This window comes from Stenella coeruleoalba, assembly GCF_951394435.1.
Source record: "Stenella coeruleoalba genome assembly, chromosome: 1".
Classification (NCBI taxonomy): domain Eukaryota; kingdom Metazoa; phylum Chordata; class Mammalia; order Artiodactyla; family Delphinidae; genus Stenella; species Stenella coeruleoalba.
In genome coordinates, this window is record NC_137169.1 from 52,459,858 (window position 1) to 52,483,648 (window position 23,791).

At 38.5% G+C, this 23,791-nt stretch overlaps 1 protein-coding gene across 8 annotated transcripts in view; it reads left to right on the forward strand.

The window, feature by feature from the left end:
- PATJ (PATJ crumbs cell polarity complex component) overlaps nucleotides 1–23,791 on the forward strand; it is a 358,864-nt gene that overhangs the window by 37,480 nt on the left and 297,593 nt on the right. For 6 of the 8 annotated variants that reach the window (XM_079919148.1, XM_079919149.1, XM_079919151.1 and 3 more), the window contains 7 exons: nucleotides 5,365–5,583; nucleotides 7,782–7,884; nucleotides 10,201–10,292; nucleotides 12,197–12,338; nucleotides 16,533–16,676; nucleotides 20,120–20,196; nucleotides 22,230–22,286. In XM_079919148.1, the coding sequence (XP_079775274.1) occupies nucleotides 5,365–5,583; nucleotides 7,782–7,884; nucleotides 10,201–10,292; nucleotides 12,197–12,338; nucleotides 16,533–16,676; nucleotides 20,120–20,196; nucleotides 22,230–22,286 (834 nt within the window). The remainder of the gene's footprint in view (nucleotides 1–5,364; nucleotides 5,584–7,781; nucleotides 7,885–10,200; nucleotides 10,293–12,196; nucleotides 12,339–16,532; nucleotides 16,677–20,119; nucleotides 20,197–22,229; nucleotides 22,287–23,791) is intronic. The other 2 variants (XM_079919150.1, XM_079919152.1) reach the window with 2 other exon arrangements.

The window sequence follows — 23,791 nt, forward strand, 5'->3', positions numbered from 1 at the left end:
GTTTGTATTTTTTACAGATCTTTTCCTGTAATTGACATCTAGTCTCATAGCGTTGTGGTTGGAAAAGATACTTGACACAATTTCAATTTTCTTAAATTTACCAAGGCTTGATTTGTGACCCAAGATATGATTTATCCTGGAGAATGTTCCATGAGCACTTGAGAAAAATGTGTATTCTGTTGTTTTTGGATGGAATGTCCTATAAATATCAATTAAGTCCATCTTGTTTAATGTATCATTTAAAGCTTGTGTTTCCTTATTTATTTTCATTTTGGATGGTCTGTCCATTGGTGAAAGTGGGATGTTAATGTCCCCTACTATGAATGTGTTACTGTTGATTTCCCCTTTTATGGCTGTTAGTATTTGCCTTATATATTGAGGTACTCCTATGTTGGTTGCATAAATATTTACAATTGTTATATCTTCTTCTAGGATCGATCCCTTGATCATTATGTAGTGTCCTTCTTTGTCCCTTGTAATAGTCTTTATTTTAAAGTCTATTTTGTCTGATATGAGAATTGATACTCCACCTTTCTTTCTTCTGATTTTCATTTGCAAGGAATATCTTCTTCCATCCCCTTACTTTCAGTCTGTATGTGTCCCTAGGTCTGAAGTGGGTCTCTTGTAGACAGCATATATGTGGGTCTTGTTTTTGTATCCATTCAGCCAGTCTGTGTCCTTTGGTGGGAGCATTTAATCCATTTACATTTAAGGTAATTATCGATATGTAGTTCCTATTCCCATCTTCTTAATTGTTTTGGGTTTGTTATTGTAGGTCTTTTCCTTCTGTTGTGTTTCTTGGCTAGAGAAGTTCCTTTACCATTTGTTGTAAAGCTGGTTTGGTGGTGCTGAATTCTCTCAGCTTTTGCTTGTCTGTAAAGGTTTTAATTTCTCCATCAAATCTGAATGAGATCCTTGCTGTGTAGAGTAATGTTGGTTGTAGGTTTTTCTCCTTCATCACTTTAAATATGTCCTGCCAGTCCCTTCTGGCTTGCAGAGTTTCTGCTGATAGATCAGCTGTTAACCTTATGGGGATTCCCTTGTGTGTTATTTGTTGTTTTTCCCTTGCTGCTTTTAATATGTTTTCTTTGTATTTAATTTTTGACAGTTTGATTAATATGTGTCTTGGCGTGTTTCTCCTTGGATTTATCATGTATGGGACTCTCTGTGGTTCCTGGACTTGATTAACTATTTCCTTTTCCATATTAGGGAAGTTTTCAGTATAATCTCTTCACATATTTTCCAGTCCCTTTCTTTTTCTCTTGTTCCTCTTGGACCACTGTAATTCGAATGTTGGTGCATTTAATATTGTCCCAGAGGCCTCTGAGACTGTCCTCAGTTCTTCCCATTGTTTTTTCTTTATTCTGCTCTGCAGTAGTTCTTTCCTATTTTATCTTCCAGGTCACTTATCTACTATTTTATCTTCCAGGTCACTTATCCGTTCTTCTGCCTCAGTTATTCTATTTATCCCTTCTATAGTATTTTTAATTTAATTTATTGTGTTGTTCATCATTGCTTGTTTCAACTTTAGTTCTTCTAGGTCCTTGTTAAATGTTTCTTGCATTTTATCTATTCTATTTCCAAGATTTTGAATCATCTTTACTATCATTATTCTGCATTCTTTTTCAGGTAGACTGCCTATTTCCTCTTCATTTTTTTAGGTCTGGTGGGTTTTTATCTTGCTCCTTCATGTGCTGTGTGTTTTTCTGTCTTTTCATTTTGCTTATCTTACTGTGTTTGGGGTCTCCTTTTTGCAGGCTGCAGCTTCGTAGTTCCCGTTGTTTTTGGTGTCTCTCCCCAGTGGCTAAGGTTGGTTCAGTGGGTTATGTAGGCTTCCTGGTGGAGGGGAGTAGTGCCTGTGTTCTGGTGGATGAGGCTGGATCTTGTCTTTCTGGTGGGCAGGTCCACGTGTTGTGGTGTGTTTTGGGGTGTCTGTGGACTTATCATTTTAGGCAGCCTCTCTGCTAATGGGTGGGGTTGTGTTCCTGTCTTGCTGGTTATTTGGCATAGGTTGTCCAGCAGTGTAGCTTGCTGGTCGTTGAGTGAAGCTGGGTGTTGGTGTTGAGATGCAGATCTCTGGGAGATTTTCTCCGTTTGATATTACGTGGAGCTAGGAGGTCTGTTGTGGACCTGTGTCCTAAAGTTGGCTCTCCCACCTCAGAGGTACAGCACTGACTCCTGGCTGCAGCACCAAGAGCCTTTCATCCACACGGGTCAGAATAAAAGGGAGAAAAAGTAGAAAGAAAGGAAGAGGATAAAATAAAATAAAGTAAGATAAAATAAAATAAATTTATTAAAAAATAACTATTAAGAAAAAAAATTTTTTAAGTAAAAAAACAAACAAAAAAAACACGGACGGACAGAACCCTAGGACAAATGGTGAAAGCAAAGCTATACAGACAGAATCTCACACAGAAGCATACACATACTCACTCACAGAAAGAGGAAAAGGGGAAAAAATAATAAATCTTGCTCTCAAGGTCGACCTTCTCAATTTGGGATGATTCGTTGTCTATTCAGGCATTCCACCGATGCAGGGTACATCAAGTTGATTGTGGAGATATAGTCTGCTGCTTCTGAGGCTACTGGGAGGGATTTCCCTTTCTGTCTTTGTTCACACAGCTCCCGCTTGGATTTGGCCCCGCCTCTGCGTGTAGGTCGCCGGAGGGCGTCTGTTCTTCGCTCAGACAGGATGGATTAAAGGAGCCACTGCTTCGGTGACTCTTGTTCACTCAGGCTGGGGGTAGGGAGGGGTGCGGATATGGGGCAAGCCTGCGGCGGCAAACGTCGGCGTGACTTTGCACCAGCCTGAGGCGCGCCATGCGTTCTCCCGGGGAAGTTGTCCCTGGATCACGGGACCCTGGCAGTGGCGGGCTGCACAGTCTCCCGGAAGGGAGGTGTGGATAGTGACCTGTGCTCGCACACAGGTTTCTTGATGGCGGCAGCAGCGGACTTAGCGTCTCATGCTCGTCTCTGGCGTTCGCGCTTTTAGCTGCGGCTCGCGCCCGTCTCTGGAATTCCTTTAAGCAGCGCTCTTAATGCCCTCTCCTCGCGCACCAGGAAGCAGAGGGAAGAAAGAGTCTCTTGCCTCTTCGGCAGGTCCAGACTTTTCCCCAGACTCCCTCCCGGCTCGCCGTGGTGCACCAACCCCTTCGGGCTGTGTTCACGCCGCCAACCCCAGTCCGCCAACTCCAGTCCTCTCCCTGCGCTCTGACAGAAGCCTGAGCCTCAGCTCCCAGCCCCGCCCGCCCCTCCGGGTGAGCAGACAAGCCTCTCAGGCTGGTGAGTGCCGGTCGGCACCGATCCTCTGTGCGGGAATCTCTCCGCTTTGCCCTCTGCACCCCTGTTGCTGCGCTCTCATCCGCAGCTCCGAAGCTCCACTCCTCCGCCACCTGCAGTCTCCACCCGCAAAGGGGCTTCTAGTGTGTGGAAACCTTTCCTCCTTCACGGCTCCTTCCCATTGGTGCAGGTCCCGTCCCTATTCTTTTGTCTCTGTTTATTCTTTTTTCTTTTGCCCTACCCAGGTACGTGTGGAGTTTCTTGCCTTTTGGGAGGTCTGAGATCTTCTGCCAGCGTTCAGTAGGTGTTCTGTAGGAGTTGTTCCACGTGTAGATGTATTTCTGGTGTATCTGTGGGGAGGAAGGTGATCTCCGTGTTTTACTCTTCCGCCATCTTCTTCCTCCTCCCTGATATACTTTTTGATGTATTATGTTTTAAACTTTACAATGAGTGAAATATACAAACATATAAAAGTATACATAGTGTCTGTGCACATTTTAAATAATAATCACCAATGTACCTATAATCCAGTTTATGAGATAGATCGTGTTAAATAATAATAATGATTACCCATATATATATATATCACCAGCTTAAGAAACAGGAGATTGCACATCCTTCCTCTAAACTCATCCAGAGTCATGATGTTAAATACCTTCTATATGCTCATGACTCCCAAATTTAAATGTGTAGTCTGGACTTCTCTGCTGACCTCCAGACTTGTATATCCAGCTGCGTATCTGATATGTCCACTTGCAGTGTCTAATGGGCATCTCAGACTAGACATCTCTAAAACTGAACTCCTGATTTCTGTTCCCACACACCTGTTCCTCTGTAATTTTTTTTTTTTTCAATCTCAATAGCAACTCTATCTTTCCAGCTGCTTAGGCTAAAACCTTAGAGTTTTGATTCCATTTTCCCCTCACACCCCATGTAGAAGCTATCAGCAGAGTCTGTTGACAGTTCATTAGAAATACATCTAGAATCTCACTTCTCAACACCCCAACTGCTAACCTAGTCCAGGCTCTTGTTGTCTCTTTGTAGATTATTGCATTAGCCTCCCAACTGGTATCTCTGCTTCTATTGTTTTCTCCTTTAGTCTATTTTCAGCTTAAAGGCTGGAGTGATCTTGTTAAAAATAAGTCAGATCATGTCACTCCACTGCCAAAAACCCTCCAATGACTTCCCTTCCCCCTGGCTCAGAGCAGATGCTGTATACTGCTGACCCCCTGGTAATGCTCCCATCGGTTCTTTTTTTTAAAATAAATTTATTTATTTATTTTTGGCTGTGTTGGCTCTTTGTTGCTGTGTGCGGGCTTTCTCTGAGGTGAGTGGGGGCTACTCTTCATTGCAGTGCATGGGCTTCTCATTGTCGTGGCTTCTCTTGTTGCGGAGCACGGGCTCTAGGCGCGCAGGCTTCAGTAGTTGTGGCTCGCAGGCTCTAGAGCTCAAGCTTAGTAGTTTTGATGCACGGGCTTAGTTGCTCCGAGGCATGTGGGATCTTCCCGGGACAGGGCACGAATCTGTGTCCCTTGCCTTGGCAGGCAGATTCTTAACCACTGTGCCACTAGGGAAGCCCTCCCATCGGTTCTTGACTACTCTCCTCTTTGCTCATTCTCTTCCAGCCACACTGACATCTTGCTGTTCCTCAAATGTGTCACTGGGCTTGTTGGCCCTTAGGGTTCTTCACTTTTTGTCGGTGGCCTCTGATCTGACTTTCTTCCTTTCCTAATGCCCAGGGCTTTCAGGTCACTTCCTTACGTATGTGGCTATTTTTACCTGGTTCTAGGCCATTAGGCATGAAGTGATATCCTCAAGCAAATGGCCATTTTAAAAATCTGGTTGCTCTTTTCCTTTTGAACTCTCCTCCTGTGCCCCCTCCCCTTCCTTTTTTGTTTTACAAGGACTTCCTTTTCTCTGTTGCCAATTCAGCTGTTCATTAAAAGTATTATATTTTATTCAGCATTTTTAGATGGCTTCTTTATCAGCCATTTTGCCACGAGTCAAGGTCTGATGAATTGTTATTAACTAGTGAAGTTAGACCAATGATTTCTCATAATAATTTTTTTTTCCCTTGGATTAAAGGATGGAAGACTCCAGACAGGGGATCACATCTTGAAGATTGGTAGCACAAATGTGCAGGGAATGACCAGTGAGCAAGTTGCACAAGTGCTGAGGAACTGTGGGAATTCTGTCAGGATGCTTGTTGCAAGAGACCCAGTTGGTGAAATTTCCATAGCCCCTCCTGCCCCTGCAGCCTTACCTGTTGCCCTGCCTGCTGTAGCCAACAGGAGCCCTAGTTCTGTGAGTATACAAATTACTCTTTCATGGTAAATTCAGTACTGGGTGTGATTTACTGCAGGATTAGAAATGTTTTCCACTCCAAGTGTCGCATGCGTGTGAGTTGTGTCTCAGTGCTCAACAGGGAAGCAGAGGAGAGCCCAATTTGTAGACACTAGACAAGTTTGATTTTCTTTTTTTGCCATTTCTCAGGGTTAAGTCATTCAACTTCCCTGAGCCTCAGCTACTCATCTGTAAATTGGAGAATAATAATACCTGCATTTCTATTTCATAAGATTGGTGAACAGATATCCAGATAGTGGAGGGGAAAGTGTAACTACTGGTCAGCGTATGTGTGTTATCACTGATAAGAACAGACTGGCCAAAGGGAATAGACATTAATAATAATAATTTTTATTTTGCTTATTAACAATCATTACAGTTATATAATCATTACCATTAATCATTATCAAGCACCTGGAATTGTCTAAGTCATCTGAATTTTTCATAAGAATTCTGCAAGATAGGTCTTATCATCCACTTAATAGATGAGGAAATGGAAGTCCAAATAACTTGTTTTAAAGGTCATACAGGTAGTAATTTGCAAAGCTGGGGTTTGAATTTAGATCCTTCTGGTCCATTCCAAGTTCTTTTCTTGGTTTTTGTCTTTCAGTCTTATTAAGATAAAATCGACATACAGCACTTTATAAGTTTAAGGTGTACAGCCTAGTGATTTAATTTACATACATCATGAAGTGATTATCAGAATAAGTTTAGTGAACATCCATCACCTCATATACAATTAAAGAAATAGAAAAAAAATTTTTCTTGTGATGAGAACCCAGGATTTATTCTCTTAACTTTCATACATAACATACAGTGCTAATTATATTTATCATGTTGTATATTACATCTCTAGTACATATTCATCTTATAATACAAGGTACAAATGGAAGTTTGTACCTTTTGACTGCCTCAATCTGGTCCCCCCATCCCGCAGTCCCAAGTTCTTTCCATCCATCTCACAGGCTCTGAATCAAGAGATAATAAGGCAAAAGGAAAGAAATAGTTTTTAAAAGGACAAGCCAGGAAGAAGAAAAGAGAAGTGATTATGGTGAGAAGGGGGTGGGAAGCCACCTTTCACATTCATTTGAGGAGCCATTTGGTGTCTTCTGAAAAGCCTTTCCCTACTTGGAACCATGTGAGTGGAAGTTTTCTGTCGGAGATATTAGAATCATTTTTCTTTTCTTCTCCAAACTAGTGAGAACCATTTTCTTTTCCATCCATTCTTCTGGTTTGCTGAAGCCTTCTACTTTGTAGTGAGGAACCAGTGTAGCTATGTGATAAGTGAGAATTTGATGCAATCGGTTATTTACTTTCTATTATTAATGTTTTGAATTGAAAGCAAGGTATTATGTTTTTAGACACCTTACTCTTTTACAGAAATATTTTAAATTAGAAGACAAGAATGATAATCAGTTTTAGGTCGATATTTTTTGCTTACAATGGTTAGGCTTACCATTTGTTTCTAACTTTTTCTTTAAATTCTTTCAGATACAAATTTACGCTGAGTTTTTTCTAAGTGGCTGTATTAGTTTTCTCTTGTTGTATAACAAATGATCACAAACGTTGTGGCTTGAAGCAGTACCCTTTGTTGGTCCACAGCTCTGTAGGTCTGAAGTCTGGGTGAGCTCTGTTGGGCTCTTCTTAGAGTCTTACAAAGCCTAAATCAAGGTGTTGGCCTGGCTGGGCTCTTATCTGGATGCTCTGGGAACAGTCCATTTCCAAGCTCTATCATATTGTTGGCAGAATAGTTTCTTGTAGCCATAGGACTGAAGTCTCTGTATTAATGGCTGTCAGCTAAGGACCTCTTTCAGCTCCTTAAGTCCCCCTGTGTTCCTTCTCACATGACCCCTCCTTCTTCAAACCACAAGTCCAGTCCTTATGCTTCAAATCTTTTTCACTTCCCTTTCTGCCATCAATAGGAGAAAACTCTCTGCTTTTGAAGGGTGCCTGCTTAGATTAGGCTTACCTGGATAATCTCCCTTTTCCATGATATAAACACAGGAATGGCACCAGGGATCAAAAGTCAGAGACAATCTTAAACTTCTGCGTAGCACAGGCGCTCAGAAAATACTTGACAAACCATGCACAAATTGACTATGTACACAAGCTAGATAACTAAACGTTATATTTAATTAAAATTATTTTTTTCCTTTCAGGACAATTCTACTCTTTTTGAAACTTATGATGTTGAACTCATTAAAAAAGATGGACAAAGTCTTGGAATTAGAATTGTTGGTTATGTTGGAACCGCTCAGACAGGTAAATGAATCATTTCTATTTTACATTTGGAAATAATTGTAAAGGATGTTAAGGTTTCTAGAGAGTAAAATTAAATATCTGCAGATCTTAATCTAAACATTGAACAATAAAACCATGAATCTGTAATAGCAACCAATTACAAAAAATGATTAGAGAATCACAGTTTTATCTCAGTAGTTTTATAGCTGGCTCAATAGTCATTAACAAAGGAATTTAATTTATCCAACATAGTGTATAACATTTGAATTGTACTTCCTCGTTTCTAAGATAGATATATTTTGAATATTGAGACTGTTGCATATTATGACATTTTACATGTGATAAAGTAAAATGATTACTGCGTATATTTCATATTGTGAATGTCAAAAAAGTATTATTATTATGTTTAATTATCAAAAGAAGATAAAACAAATGCTTTAATTAGAATTATTTTTCTTTCATATAAAGGGAATACATTGTAAGAATAAATGCATGGCCCAAGTATCTCTGAATAATACTCCCTGAACTCCAACATGCAAAGCTTTGGTAACTTTCACTGTAAGAGTTACTCTATTATGATAAGAAATCACTATCACTAGTAAAGAAAGATAAATCTTTTTCACAAATATTTGCTAGTAAGATGAAAAGTTAAAGTTATGAAATGTTCTAGTTTTTTAAAAATTGCAAGGTTACAGAGTTAATTTTTTTTAAGTTATTATTTTGCATATTTACAGCAGGTGGAAAGATTAAAAGTGCTAATATATTCAAAGTCCTGAATGAAATTCATGTCAGACCACCTTGTGCTATTTTAGCCTAATGAAATAACTGTTTTCCCTTTAGATTTTTCTAAGTGCCACCATTTTTAGGTTCAGAATTTAAATGAGTTCTAAAGAGCTAAGTATGGATTGTATAATAATGTTGCAAAAAAAATGTACTGAGTAGCTCTTAATATGCTGTCTGGTTAGAGAAATCATAAACTTGTGGTTTATGAACCTTTATTACGTTAAGTTTTCAAGTTGTAAACCTAGTGATATACATGCAGAGTAAAATGAAGTGAATGATAGATAACAGAAAATTTGATGTTTATGTTACTGAATAAGAAAAGAATCATTTTACTTCTTTACCCTCAAAAGAAGCTTTTGGGACTGGAGCAAGGGCTGGGGGAGCAGTGTTGAATCCAAACACTAGAACATTTTATAACTCAATATACTTTTTAAACATGTAATCTTTCAAAATAGTTTTTGCTTTATTCCATTCATTGGAACTTTTGAGCAGTTGCTTTGCTTAGTTTTAGAGGGAGTAGAAAAATGAATATAAGAAAAGTCTATTCAGGGAGATAAACATGTAAATAACTGTCAGTTGTTTGAGGATAAATGAAACGTATGTGTTATCAGAAATGCAAGCAAACTATCATCATATAGCAGATGAAAGACTCATTATGACAGAGGGAAATGGAGAATTCACAAAGAAAGAGGCATTTGTACTAAGCATGGAAAAGGAGACGGATTTAGATAGAAGGGTTGAGATCGACAGGAATAAAAAATGAGAAAAGGGATAGAATATAGAAAATCCTTGGTGTTTTGGTGGAACATCATGAATCTTGTGTGTCTGGACTTTTGTCTTATTGGAGCAGTAGTTGGAAGATGAAGTAAATCAAGAAGTTTGGGGCAAATTATGGAGGTCCTTGAATGTGATTCTATGAAATTTACATTTTATCATGTAGGCTGTAGGAATCCATTGTTGTTTATATTCCTTCTACAGACAATATTTTAAGTTCATTTGAAATTGAGATAAAAATATAAAATCTTCCAGAGCTATGGTCTTTCTTTTTCTAACTTTTCTTCCAGCCCTTGCCCATAGGCATGCATACTTTTTATATAGTTGTAATTTTTATATACATTTTATGATATATATAGAAGCTAACATGAGCAGTGAACTAAATGTAGGAAGACCTGTTAGGGCCCTCTTTTCTTAGTGCTGCTGAGAAATGATGAAGGTTTATGGCAAGTCAGCAGTGAGAAGGGAGATGGACCAAGAGAAGAGAGTAAGACTTAACCTGAGCTCTCCTGAATTCCAGCTGATACTGGAATGCATTTCATCAAGGTTCCATTACTGATTATTTTTCCAAAAATAGGCATCAATCAAATCATTTCAAATTTGGGTCACTTGTTATGGTGACAGTTTGAAATAATCCATCAGTTTCTCTGCTTGCATTCAGAATAGTATTTATCAAGCCTTCAGTCAGCCCCTTTAGCTAATTAACCTCTTGATATGAATTTTGCAATCAAGGCCTAATTAGAGCTTTCTTCCTTTTTCCATATGTTTTGTGCACCGTAGGAGAAGCTTCAGGGATTTATGTGAAAAGTATAATACCTGGCAGCGCTGCATACCACAATGGTCAAATTCAAGTGAATGACCAAATAGTTGCTGTAAGTAACTGCCCTCTGTTTTAGAACTGAATCAAGTTGGGGGAAAAAGTTATCATTATTATAATATATATGCAATGGGAATGGCTTAATATAGTCTCATAATGTTTTTAAAAAATTAAGTTTGTTAGTGCAGTGAAATCTCATTAATTTGGACTCTCATGGTCCTAAATTTTTTTTAATTAAAAAGAAATTTTTTTAATTGAAATATAAGTTGATTTACAACATTGTGCCAATCTCTGCTGTACAGTAAAGTGACTCAGTTTTACACGTATATACCTTCATTTTTTAGTATTCTTTTCCATTATGGTTTATCCCAGGAGATTGGATATAGTTCCCTGTGCCATGCAGCAGGACCTTGTTGTTTGTCCATTCTAATTTTTTTTTTTTAACTGCCTGTGAAAAAAGGAGTCACTAATGATATTGGCAGGAAAAAAACTACTGTATACATATGTATATTATAATATACATATACATATATTTGAAAGATGCTTTAGCATTCTCTTATAAAACATTTCAAGCACCTCTTTGTGTTCTTTAAATTCATCAATTTTATATGCAATTAATAGGCCATTTACTAGAGCTATTTATCTCTTTGTGAAAGTAGTTTTTCTATTAATAGTAATTTTGAGTATATACAAAATTGAGATTTTTTTGTTTTTGAGAATGCCATCATTGCCTTTTATTAATTTGGATTGTAATTGGTATTTCCTCCATTTAGTAGAAATTAGTTAAATTTTGCAGTTTATTTTCTTTTTCTTTTATAAATTTATTTTATTTATTTTATTTTTGGCTCCATTGGGTCTTCGTTGCTGTGCACGGGCTTTTCTCTGGTTGCGGCGAGTGGGGGCTGCTGTTTGTTGCGGTGGCTTCTCTTGTTGCGGAGCATGGGCTCTAGGTGTGTGGGCTTCAGTAGTTGTGGCTCGCAGGCTCAGTAGTTGTGGCGTGCAGGCTCTAGAACGCAGGCTCAGTAGTTGTGGTGCATGGGCTTAGTTGCTCTGCGGCATGTGGGATCTTCCCGGGCCAGGGCTCGAACCCGTGTCCCCTGCATTGGCAGGCGGATTCTTAACCAACCACTGCACCAGCAGGGAAGCCCTACAGTTTATTTTCATAATAATTTTGAAGCATGTATACACACACATTTAATTTATTGATTTATACAGAAACAAATGTTTGTTGGTATAATTTGAATGTCCTTCAGGTCCATCTAAGGAAGCACCTTTCATGACCCTTGGCTTTTCTGTTATTGGGCTTAGGAAATATCTTGTGACTGGCAGTTTGGAGATGAGTGATAACATTTTGGAGAAGATATTAGGGGGAAAGCTATAGCAGTGGTTTGGCTAGCTTGAAGAAGATTGAGCGAGGAGGCCTGTTGGTCATGATGGACTTAATAAGAATGTGTGATTGGACTTGACTGAGATTAGCAAATACCTTTCTTGCATGTGCTTTTTCAGAATACTAGAAAACCTAATGGAGGGAGATCAGTTTCTTCTGGAAAATATCACATAATGATATATAGTAGAGGGGTGAAGTATTGGATGGCCTGTTCACTTTTAGTAATAATGGCTTCTAGTTATACGTCTTGAGAGCTCTGTATAACAACTGACCACCTTTTATGGCACTTTGAATTTTGAATAGCATCAGAGATTAAGACCCTCTACCTTTCTCAGGCTATAAGTTAAGTGTATGACTTAGGAATACAAGTTTCAGTTTGCTTTCTCGTTTCTCAGAAAATTTGTCAGCATGTTTTACTACTAATTTTTCATGCTTATTCAAAAATACTTTCTTAGGTCTAATACAAATTATTCTGGGGATGAAATGAATTGCCTAACTTTATACTGCCTTGCCAGAATTAAAAGTGGTAGCTAACTTGGAACTTCTGTTTAATGTATCTTTTAATGTTTTAGGTCGATGGTGTGAATATTCAGGGTTTTGCCAACCAGGATGTTGTTGAAGTGTTAAGAAATGCAGGGCAAGTGGTACACCTAACCCTAGTTCGAAGGAAAACATCCTCATCTGCTTCTCCACATGAAGGGCCCTCTGACAGAGGTAATTAATTCCTCTGTCCCTCCGCCTACCTTGTCTGGGTTTGGAAGATCAACTCATTTGGAAGATCAACTCATTGTTCTATAAGTCTGGGAAGGAAAAACTGCCCACCTTGTGAAAAGTAGCAGTGGAGAAGTGAAATCAATTCATTTATGCCTTGAAGAGTTTCCTTTGCCTATTGTAACGTGCCAGTCCAAATGTTAGAATGTGAACACTGACATGCATTAAGCTCTGAGAGCTTCTCTAAATGGAGATGGAAATCATTTTCCCAAAAACCTTCCAAATTTCATTTATTTCTTATATTTGAATAATAAAGCTTTGCCACATTTTGTTCCAGGGGCTCTCAGTTGTCTAATGCTTTGACACTTTGCAAACTTCAGGTTTCATATTACCTCTAATGATGTATTTGATTCTAATATTTCTTGATTTACTTTGTGAACTATAGCAAGAGAAAATAAAATATGGATTTCTATTAAGGACACTTTTATTTATAAAATAATATTTGTTACTTTGATTATAAGAATAGTAAATTTTCATTATGGAACAAATGCAAAATTGTATGCATGACAATTTTTAATTATCAACTTACAAATGTAGATAGATCAACAAAATTTGGCAATCATGGGAACACATTCAATTTAAAATGAATGACTGGGGCTTCCCTGGTGGCGCAGTGGTTAAGAATCCGCCTGCCAATGCAGGTAACATGGGTTTGAGCCCTGGTCCGGGAAGATCCCACATGCCACGGAGCGGCTGGGCCCGTGTGCCACAACTACTGAGCCTGCACTCTAGAGCCCTTGAGCCACAATTACTGATCCCATGTGCCACAACTACTGAGGCCCGTGAACCTGGAGCCCATGCTCCACAACAAGAGAAGCCACCTTAATGAGAGGCCTGCACACCGTGGTGAAGAGTAGCTCCCGCTTGCCGCAACGAAAAAGAAAGCCCGTGCACAGCAACGAGGACCCAACACAGCCAAAAATAAATAAATAAATTTATTAAAAAAAAAAAAAAGAATGACTGGCAAGTCTGGGGCCCCGCCCCTTACACTTCTCAGGACTGACCTTCTGGCAGCTGGGCTGCACGCTGAGCCAACATTGACAGGTCCTCGTGATGTGGCCGGACGTGCCCCCTCTCGTGAAATCATGGTGGCATACTGGCGACAAGCTGGACTCAGCTACATCCGATACTCCCAGATCTGTACAAAAGCAGTGAGGGATGCATTGAAGACAGGATTCAAAGCAAATGCCAAAAAGACTTCTGGCAGCAGCATAAAAATTGTGAAAGCGTAAAAGGAATAATTTACTCTGACTACAGCTTGAAATGTTGCATGTTCAAGGTGAAGATGTGTGGGCACGTGTTATGGCAGATTGAAAATGATCTCCCTTCATGGAAAGGAAAAAAACCTGTCTTGTTCATAGATTGACAATGCCAATAAATTAAAGTACGGTTCAAAAAAAATTAAAATGAATGACTAATTATATAACTAGTGGGTAAGAAATAATTCCATTAGAATTTGTCAAACGTTGAGTACCTATTTTTTCCCCTCCTCTGAAGATATAATGAGCCTAGAAATGTTTGCTTTCAACTGATATTAAATTGTATTTACATTGGAACTTTTTTAATTTTATTTTTCATTTATTTATTTATTTGGTTGCACAGGGTCTTAGTTGTGGCAGGTGGGCTCCTCAGTTGCAGCTTGTGGGCTCCTTAGTTACGGCTCATCAGTTCCTTAGTTGTGGTATGCGAACTCTTAGTCACGGCATTCATGTGGGATCTAGTTCCCCAACCAGGGATCAAACCCGGGCCCCCTGCATTGGGAGCACGGAGTCTTAACAACCTCGCCACCAGGGAAGTCCCTATGTTGGAACTTTTTAAGTTTTATGTGGTAGTGGAAATTCTGCTGCTGAAAGATAGATGCCCTGTCAACTGCATTGTGTGTATGAAATTTAAAATTGCCTAAATAGTACAGAATGTACAAATGCTGTATTGACCTTAAAGGTTTACATAAATATTTATACCATTATAATGGTTTTTAGTAGCTGTGATAGAGCCTTTGGCTTTAGTCTGCTGTATCAGATGAACTATGTCATCTGCGAATTAGCAATTCTTTACTGGGCGTGCCTACATTTTAAATTTGTATTGGGATAGGTTTTGACTCTAAATCTGCACTTCTTCCATGGTTTGGGTGTCCCTCCTGTGTGTTTCACTAGCACCCTTTGAAGAGCACTCTACTGTAGCATTTTTCACACCGTGTTGTAATCACCTGTTTTGTGTGTGGCCACTATAATGTAGGGGAGTGGTTATGCCTGTGTCCCCTGCCCCATTGAACACATCTCTGTGCGCCTTCCTCATAGTCAGCATTTAAGTTTGTTTTACTGAAACAAACTGCATGGCTTCTAGCTCTTGTGCAATACCTTCCTCTGCCATTCAAAATCTTACTGTCTTTTTCTCCTCTAAACTCTTATTTGCATACCTTGTATATACTTATTTGTGTACCAATTTGTATACTACTTGTAGCGTACAACCAATCATGTATTGCTTTGTACTCTGCACACTGTTTAGTGTGTAACTCTTCTCCCCAAGCTACATTAGCAGCTTCTGGCTGGCATTTGTCTTGCTGGCACTGGGCTGTGCATTTAGTGTGTATCAAGAGACTAATGTTCTAAAAAATCCTGTGTGGTTTAAAATGTCATGTGAAGATCATAGGAACTTTTAACTGGTTATATTTTTAAACTTTTTATTATAAAAGTTTTTGAACATACAGGAAAATTGAAAACTAATGTAACAGATACCCAAAAACCCACCATTTAGATTCAGCAGTTAACATTTTGCCATGTTTGCATCATCTGTTTACCTTTTTCTGAACCATTTAAGAGTGAGTAGTAGATATCATGACAATTTAGCCCTACATCAGTTATAGCTTCTAAAAATAGTCATGATATCATTATCACACCAAAGAAAATTAATAGTAAGTCCCTAATATCAAATACCCAACACATACTTAAATTTTCCCAATTGCTCCCAAATGTCTTTTGTAGCTCCTTTTTCCACTTCCCTTTCTTCCCCTCAAAAGCCTCATAAAATCAAGATCATTGATTTTTATGCATTGAGCCTATTGCATTGTATTATGCTTCTTTGGTTTCTTAATCTAGAAGAATCTCTTGCCCCTGCCTCCATGGCATAGACTTTTTGAAGGGATTTGGCCATTTGTCACTAGAATGGTACATTCAGAATTTGATTGTTTCCTTGTGGTGTCATTTGACTTGTTCCTCTATCCCCTATGTTTCTTGTGAGCTAGGAGCTAGAGCCTTAAATTCAGGTTCAGTATTTTTTTTTTTTTTTTTTTTTTTGCGGTACGCGGGCCTCTCACTGCTGTGGCCTCTCCCGTTGCGGAGCACAGGCTCCGGACGTGCAGGCCCAGCGGCCACGGCTCACAGGCCCAGCCACTCCGCTGCATGTGGGATCTTCCCAGACCGGGGCACGAACCTGTGTCCCCTGCATCGGCAGGCGGACTCTCAACCACTGCGCCACCAGGGAAGCCCAGGTTCAATATTTTTGATAAGAATACTTTATAAGTTACATGTGGTTATTTAAAAATAACGTAAAATGATTGTTGTTCAACCTTTCTTGTGTTTAAGAGATACATAATGACTGGCATGCTTGAGATTGAATGCTTACTTAACTCAGTTTAGCTAAGGAAGGAAACTCTGCAACCAGGAGAATACTCTCCCCTTTTCTTCCCATTCACAAGGTTACTTATGTAGAGTTGTTTGTGAAACTCATGATGATGTCATGCCAGAACCTAGGATTGCCCAGAGCAACGGAACTGGCTTCTTCTGCATATCTTGCTCCCTGCCCACCACAGCAGCAAGAACATATGGCCCCCAGTGTTCTCCTCCTTCCCCCCACCCCCCAAGGCTATATTGAAAAGCATCTCCTCCTGCTTTGTCATTGACTTTACCTTGCTTTTCTCTTCCCATTGCCTAGTTCCTTATTCTTTTCAATAATACTACAAGTGTATTTTTTAATGAATTGAGTGGTTATCACAAGTGGCATTTTAACTAAAGGAATCATATGTGTAAGTTACCTGAAGAGTTTATAAGGAGGTTGTGAAATGGGACAATAGAGTGGAATAAGCTTACTTAAATATGGCCTTCATCTGATAGTGATTCAAATTAACAATTCTTATTTTAGGAACTGTGGTAGAACCACCGAAAACACCAGCCCTCTTTCTGACTGGAGCAGTGGAAAAGGAAACTAATTTCAGTGAAGATGAGGAAACTGAAGGAAGAATGGATAATCTAAAAAATGACAATATACAAGCCTTAGAAAAACTGGGTAGGCACGAAGCATTCAATTCAAAGCTTTCTCTCTTTATAGTTAATATAATATGAGGAATTTTAGAGGCATTTTTAGAGATATAAAATAAGATATTCTTAATATCAACATCTTAACACTTGTGGCAGTTGAGAATCGAGCATACTGTTGTTTAATTATGTTGTTTTTTTTTTTTTTTTTTGGCGGTACGCGGGCCTCTCACTGTTGTGGCCTCTCCCGTTGCAGAGCACAGGCTCTGGATGCGCAGGCTCAGTGGCCATGGCTCACGGACCCAGCCGCTCCGCGGCATGTGGGATCCTCCCAGACTGGGGCATGAACCCGTGTCCCCTGCATTGGCAGGTGGACTCTCAACCACTGCACCACCAGGGAAGCCCAATTATGTTGATTTTGAATACATTTTATTAGTGTGATAACTTGTAATCTTGTCGGCATTTTTAATTACTGCATACTTTAGCTTGTATTATTACCATCGATATAGCTATAGATATACAGCTGTCTGTATACATATAGCAGTATTTCCTTTTCACCATAACAATAATGTATACATTTTTATATATTTTATCAGATTTCCAGGTTGCTATATATTTATTGTTTAATTTTCTTTTTAATTGATGTGCAGCTTTGTCCTTGTGCTTTGTTCTTTGATACCTTGTCTACTCTAGTTGACTGTATTCTGTAAGCATGTTGAGTAACAGTCTCACACAGTTTCCTGTACAAAGGCACTCAGGGAAGCCTTGCCAGTTGGATGAAATGGACTAAAACTTCATCCATGTCCACGTTGGCTTTTGGCTTTGATTGCCTTCTCTTGGGAAAGAATGGCCTGAAGGAAGGAGTAAACCCCTCATTCAAGTTTTAAAATTTCCTATAGTTTGGAAATTTAACTTGTTCTTTTTGACCCAAGTAGATTGCAGTTAATTTTTGCTCTTTAAATTCATGTGAACCCAGAGAGATGTACAATGAACTATCAGGTGAAAATCAAATACATTCTAAAGTTAGAAATATTTTTAGAAATATCTGATCTTTTTGGATCAACTTCACTACCTTTTTTTTTTTTTCTCCCTGAGTATATATAATTTCAGCTAGAGAGTTAGACCAAATTCTTCGAAATGTTACGAAGTTAACTCTCTTTTTGCTGTAGGGGCAGAACTGTTTTCCCTTCTTCTCGTCTAGTTCTTTTGGCTGGTCTAATGATTAAATCGACATAAGACAGATTAACACAGGAGAAAAACTAATTTCCTATGTGTAAGAGTCCCATAAAAATATGAGCCCCAAGGGCAAGTTGGGCAATTGAAGCTTCTGTGCTATCCTGAGTTAAGGAATGGGGTAGGGGCCTGGGCCTTCCAAGGGGAAGAGAGTAATTTACAGGAGGATAAGAAGAGCAGATGTTTGGTAATTAGAAGTTTGCCCAGCCATGCAGATAGGTCTTTCAAATAAAAAAGTTATCTCTGGTAATAACTGTCTTTCTGGTACAGGTTCCCTATCTAAATTCTTTTAGGTAGTTAAGGAAGAGGTGAAAGTTTTTCCTGAGTCTGCTGGGTCTTGATTGCCTTCAGCTGAAAATAATCCACATGCCAAAGTGGCAATATTTGGGGGTGGCATATTCTGCTCCCCTTCATTGCCATTGGAATAATCGTTTCAGAGCATCATAACATTCATTTTTGTGTGTGATCATTTTGTGTAGCCAAGGATTTATTGAGCTGCTTAAAATAAATCTCTTTCCTCTGGTACTTAGGCCTTTGTGCTGTGCTTTAAAACTCATGACTGTGATTTCACTGTATGACTGAAAGGTAAAAATATAGTCAAAAGAATTGTAGGTGAAATATCGACATTATTTTATATGTGTATAAAATATCTTTAAATATCATGTTTTTAAGCTTACAGTTCAACCAATACATTGCAAATTTTATTCAAATTAGCCTACCACATAGGAAACTGCTGCCTGTAAGAAATTTAATAGAACTCTTAATGTAATTTCTTACGGAAATGTTAACAGAGTAGGAACAAAGGTGCAGAGCCTACCTGAATGATATTTTGTTTTTAATAGGATCTTCAGTTAGTTATCCTCGAAATGTAATCTAGCATATCAGTTAATATAGTTACTTTATGGATATGCTTTTGTAAATCTAGTAATTTTAAGTCCTTTAGTGTTCATTAGTCTTCGTCTCTGATTTTTGAGGTTAGCCTGTTTTACTTAATGATTTGTATTCTGTAATTAAGCATGATATGCATCTGAGATTAGATGTCTGCTGAAGGCTTGAAAAAACTGATATTGCAAGTTATGTTTGATTTTAGGCAGGTGGTTATATCAGTTGTGGTGTTTTGTGACTTGTCCAATCTCATGACAAAATTGAGTTTTTCTTAAAGAAAAAAGGTGGAGGTTTGTTTATTTTCTGCCGCTACTGTGGATCTAAATTGAAATTACAGTTTTAGTACTTTGATTTTTGTCTATTAGGCATCATTCAGACTACAGACTTCTGGCTAAGATCATACGGAGGACAGGCAGGACACTTAAAATCTGTCTGCGCTCTTTAAAATCATCTGACCCATGCAAAAAAGGCAATATTACCCTTAAGTAAGAAAGTTATAAAGATATGATAGGGCTTCCCTGGTGGCGCAGTGGTTGAGGGTCCGCCTGCCCATGCAGGGGACGCGAGTTCGTGACCCGGTCCGGGAAGATCCCACGTGCCGCGGAGCGGCTGGGCCCGTGAGCCATGGCCGCTGAGCCTGTGCGTCCGGAGCCTGTGCTCTGCAACGGGAAAGGCCACAGCAGTGAGAGGCCCTCGTACCGCAAAAAGTAAAAAAAAAAAAAAAAAAGATAACCACGTAGCCACAAAAGACCCAAGTAAAACAAAATTTCTATTGTATTAAAGCTCATGCAACTCACTGGTTGAATTAAACCAGAAAACCTTTTATATCTGCCCAAGTGAAAATTTGATTGGGTCATGTTGATATGCCTTGTTTATAGTAAAGATATTTTGATAAGTTTTTACTTTTCCTGTGGATGAGTGGAAGGTACTACTCTGAAGTGATTAACATTCACCTTAAATCCTTGTTTGTCCTAACATAGCATAAACCAAAGCCAGATGCATTTTACTTGTAAGCCACAGGATGTTTGTATACAAACTATATAATTCAAATTTCATTTATAACTCATCATTTCCTCTTCCCTTTAAAATATTCCTTAACAGCAAAAGCCCCATCATAATTTGGTCACAGACCAAATTTACATTTTACATTAGTAAAATGTAAAATTTTACATTCTACATTAGTCTTTCAAGTCACCTCTGATTTACTTTACCTAATAGACCTAAGTTAATGCACTTTCCTTTTTATTTATTTCCCTTTTACTTACTGAAGCTGTGCTGTTATGGAAGAATTTAGTAGTTTAGTGTGTTTAGCTCACAGTAGTTTCAATGTTTTGTTTATTGATTTTTTTAATCCAGAAGGAGTCCCAGCCTCTTTAGAAAATGAGCTGAAATCCAGATGGGAAAACCTACTGGGCCCTGATTATGAAGTAATGGTATGTTAAAATCTTTTAATAAAAAACACTCATGTCTCATCTCATGTCAATGAAATGTAGCTCTGAATGCTACAATTGAAAGAAATGGGAGAGTCGAAGAATAGCCGGCCCGGCCTTTATTTTTTCCTCCTGTGTTTCTTCCGTACTGGATCAATTAATTGATTTTTTTTTTTTTTTTTCATTTTAAGCTGCAAGGACAGTTAAGGACTGCAGATAAGTTTCAGTTACAATTAGCAGACACTCAGTTCATGTGGAAACAATTTAAGTCAACAATAGGCAGAAAAATGTTAGGAGAGAAAGGACTTGCCTTTAAATTTATAACCTGTATCAGCTGCTTAAAATTGCTGGCATTTTTATGATTGCTTTTATGATCTGTTTGTTTTATTATACACTGAAAGGGTTGTGGATATTAGTCCTGTGTTTCACGAAGAATCTTACAGTTTTATGAGAAAAATGAAAGAATGCTTATCAAATGTATTTGGGAGAACAGGAAGTAATTTAGGTTAGTTATAAGTTTATATGCCAGTGGTCCATTAGGCTTCCTTTCACCTGTTATTAGATTCACTGAGTAAGGGATTGATTACATTTCCCCATATGAATCCGCATGAAAACAGAAAGCTGCACTTAGAAAAGCCTCTACAGTGTTCACTAAATGTGTTAGTAATAAAGTATTCTATTAAATTTCTTTTGTCTTTCACGTTTTCTTACATATGTTTGTCATTAGTACTTGTTGGCTGGTTGGAGATTTTTTTTTTTCTCTTCTAGCCACTATCTATTGTTAGACATTTTCCAGTGTCATTAAGATGAGTCAAAACAGTGCATACTTCCTCTTCTTACTTGTTTTGTACTTGCATGTCGGTCCTCATGAACTGCTGCTTCTTTACTTCATAGATTTCAAAGCTGTTTTTTCATTAGGTTATCACCTAGCAAGTGACCTTTTCTGCTATCCTGAGTGGTTGATATTTAAAGTAGTTTGGTGTACCAGTATTTTTAAATGGTCAGTTTTGCGATGATCTCTTTTCGGTTAAAAATTTATCCTCTTTATAACCACCTTTCCAAATTTTATTTATCATGTGGTGAGGTCATAACAGAGGGGCTAGAAAGAGGAGACAGAATTTGAAGTTGGAAATTTAAAGTGACAGTTTATTCATTAAGAGTTGTAACATGTTCTGAGGGATGAGGCGACGAAAGGAGAAGCCAGGCAAGACGGATGAATGAATGCATACATGCAAATATGCGTATATACATTCATGCATGTGCTCCAGTGTTTCTTACTTTATTTTCTTCCAGAATCTACTTATCTGAAGTGCAGTACTTTTAGAAGCCTTAGTTGGACCACTGTTTAACTTATCCCCTCCCTCCAGATGCACCATATTCTATTAACAACTTACAGATGCAAATCATCAGTGCAGTATTTTGCTTGCACGGAATTCACTTCTGTGGGTGTTCACCATTGAAGCTCAGAACAATAGTTTTAGGCCAGGATTAAAAGCTTTCAGTATTCCACGATCTTTCCACCAGTCCAGGTCTTTTGTTTGTGTCCTTGCCAGCTCTTTCTCCTAGGGAAATGGTTTGAGCTTGCTGTAGAAAGTCAGATGCTTCAGTTTTTCCAAACTTCTCTGATTTTTCTGACCTTGAAAAGTTTGTTTCAAGGCCGGGGTTTAGAAGTAAAAATGACCATACTCTTGGTTTTGTCAAAAGAATAAAATTTTTATGGCTTTAATACAATGGAGGATTATATTAAAATTTTAGGGGCTATGGATTTTTAAAAATAGTACATGTATTTGTCCATCATCTTCTAGTTCAACTTTTGCATAATTTATGAAAAAAGATTGCTGTGGAGAACAATAACAACACAAAAGCGAATATACTCTGAAATTTTACATTATGTGTTATGGATTTCAGAAACGTGGAAAAGAGTTTAGATGGAGTTATCAACGTATAGGTTTTATACAGATTTTTTTCAGAAAGCCTAGGAAGAAATAAAGTTATGCTTTTACAAATATTGGAAATATTCTTTCTTGTGAATTTAGATTGCTACTTTGGACACACAGATTGCAGACGATGCTGAGTTACAGAAGTATTCAAAGGTAAGCATTATTTTTTATTTTTTATAAATTTATTTATTTATTTTTGGCTGCGTTGGGTCTTTGTTGCTGCACGCGGGCTTCTCTAGTTGCAGCGAGCGGGGGCTAGTCTTCCTTGTGCTGCGCATGCTTCTGATTGCGGTGGCTTTTCTTGCTGTGGAGCACGGGCTCTAGGCGCACGGGCTTCAGTCGTTGTGGCACCTGAGCTCAGTAGTTGTAGCTCATGGGCTCTAGAGAACAGGCTCAGTAGTTGTGGCACATGGGCTTAGTTGCTCTGAAGCACGTGGTATCTTCCCGGACCAGGGCCCCAAGCCGTGTCCCCTGCATTGGCAGGCGGATCCTTAACCACTGCGCCACCAGGGAAGTCCCTGTTTTTTAAACTGTTGCCAGTTTTTTGTTGTTTGAAGAACTTACTCTAAGTTCTTGTCAAAGAAGCTAGATTAGTGCTATGATCTAAAGTTTTCAGAATTTAGTTTTAGAGGTTTTCTGGAAATGTAGTAGGTTCTGACTGTTATGAAACGTGATGGTTAGATATGCCTGGGAAGAACGTGGGCCACTTCCAGAAGCCAAAATCCCTGGTGTGACTGCTTTGCCAACCTTAAAGGTAGTATGCAGAGCGGGCTTGTGCAGAGCATGTTAGCTTTTCAGATATTGTAAGTCCTTTTAAAATGTTTCCTAAAATTCAAGACCATGATATAGACTTAAAAAAAAAAATCTTCCCGGTCCAGATGTTTAAGAACAAAAAAAGTGGCTTATCTTTTGAGATAGGCAATGCTTTTTCTTGGACTTAAAAAATTTTGTATTGAGACCTTTATTTCTAATGGCAAAATGCCAGAAGGTAACTTTTACAGTTTTTCCTAACATTTTTAGTGACCTCTCACTGCAAATTAATTTCATAGTCCCCACTCTGGATAATCAAAGGCCAGGGTAATTGAAACTTAGAGAAGCCTTCCAGGTGGCTTTCTCAATAAATGATGAGAAAGGAAAGGTTTTCGTGTCCGAATAGTTTCAGAAATTATACCGTAATCCCACCTGAGGTATATGAGCTAAGCCCAGCTTAAACTCTGCTGTCATACGCAGTATTCAGAATGAGTTTTCTGTGTCCCATGTGGGTTTGGTAAGAAGTCCTCTCTTTAGATAGTTCTACCATTTCCTTCTTTGGGTATTTGTGATGAATATTTTCCTTCTAAAATTTTATGTTACATGTGCTGTTATTTTTAGGTTGGAATTTTCACAGCCGATGCTGTGGGGAGTATTTCTTTCCTTGTAAGCTAGCCTGCATTTGGAGTCACTTCCTTGCTGGGCTGTGTGGGCCAACTGACCAGGCTTTCCTCAGATGTGCAATATGAAGGAACACGCACAGCTTGTACTTAAAACTATTTACAATATCATATTTAGGTTAGATTAGTCACTGATTACTAATTCCATCTAAATTTGTTGAGAGGAGTTTAATTCAAAATAAGAGTAAGAAATATAAATCCCTCATCAAACTTCACATGTTATTAATT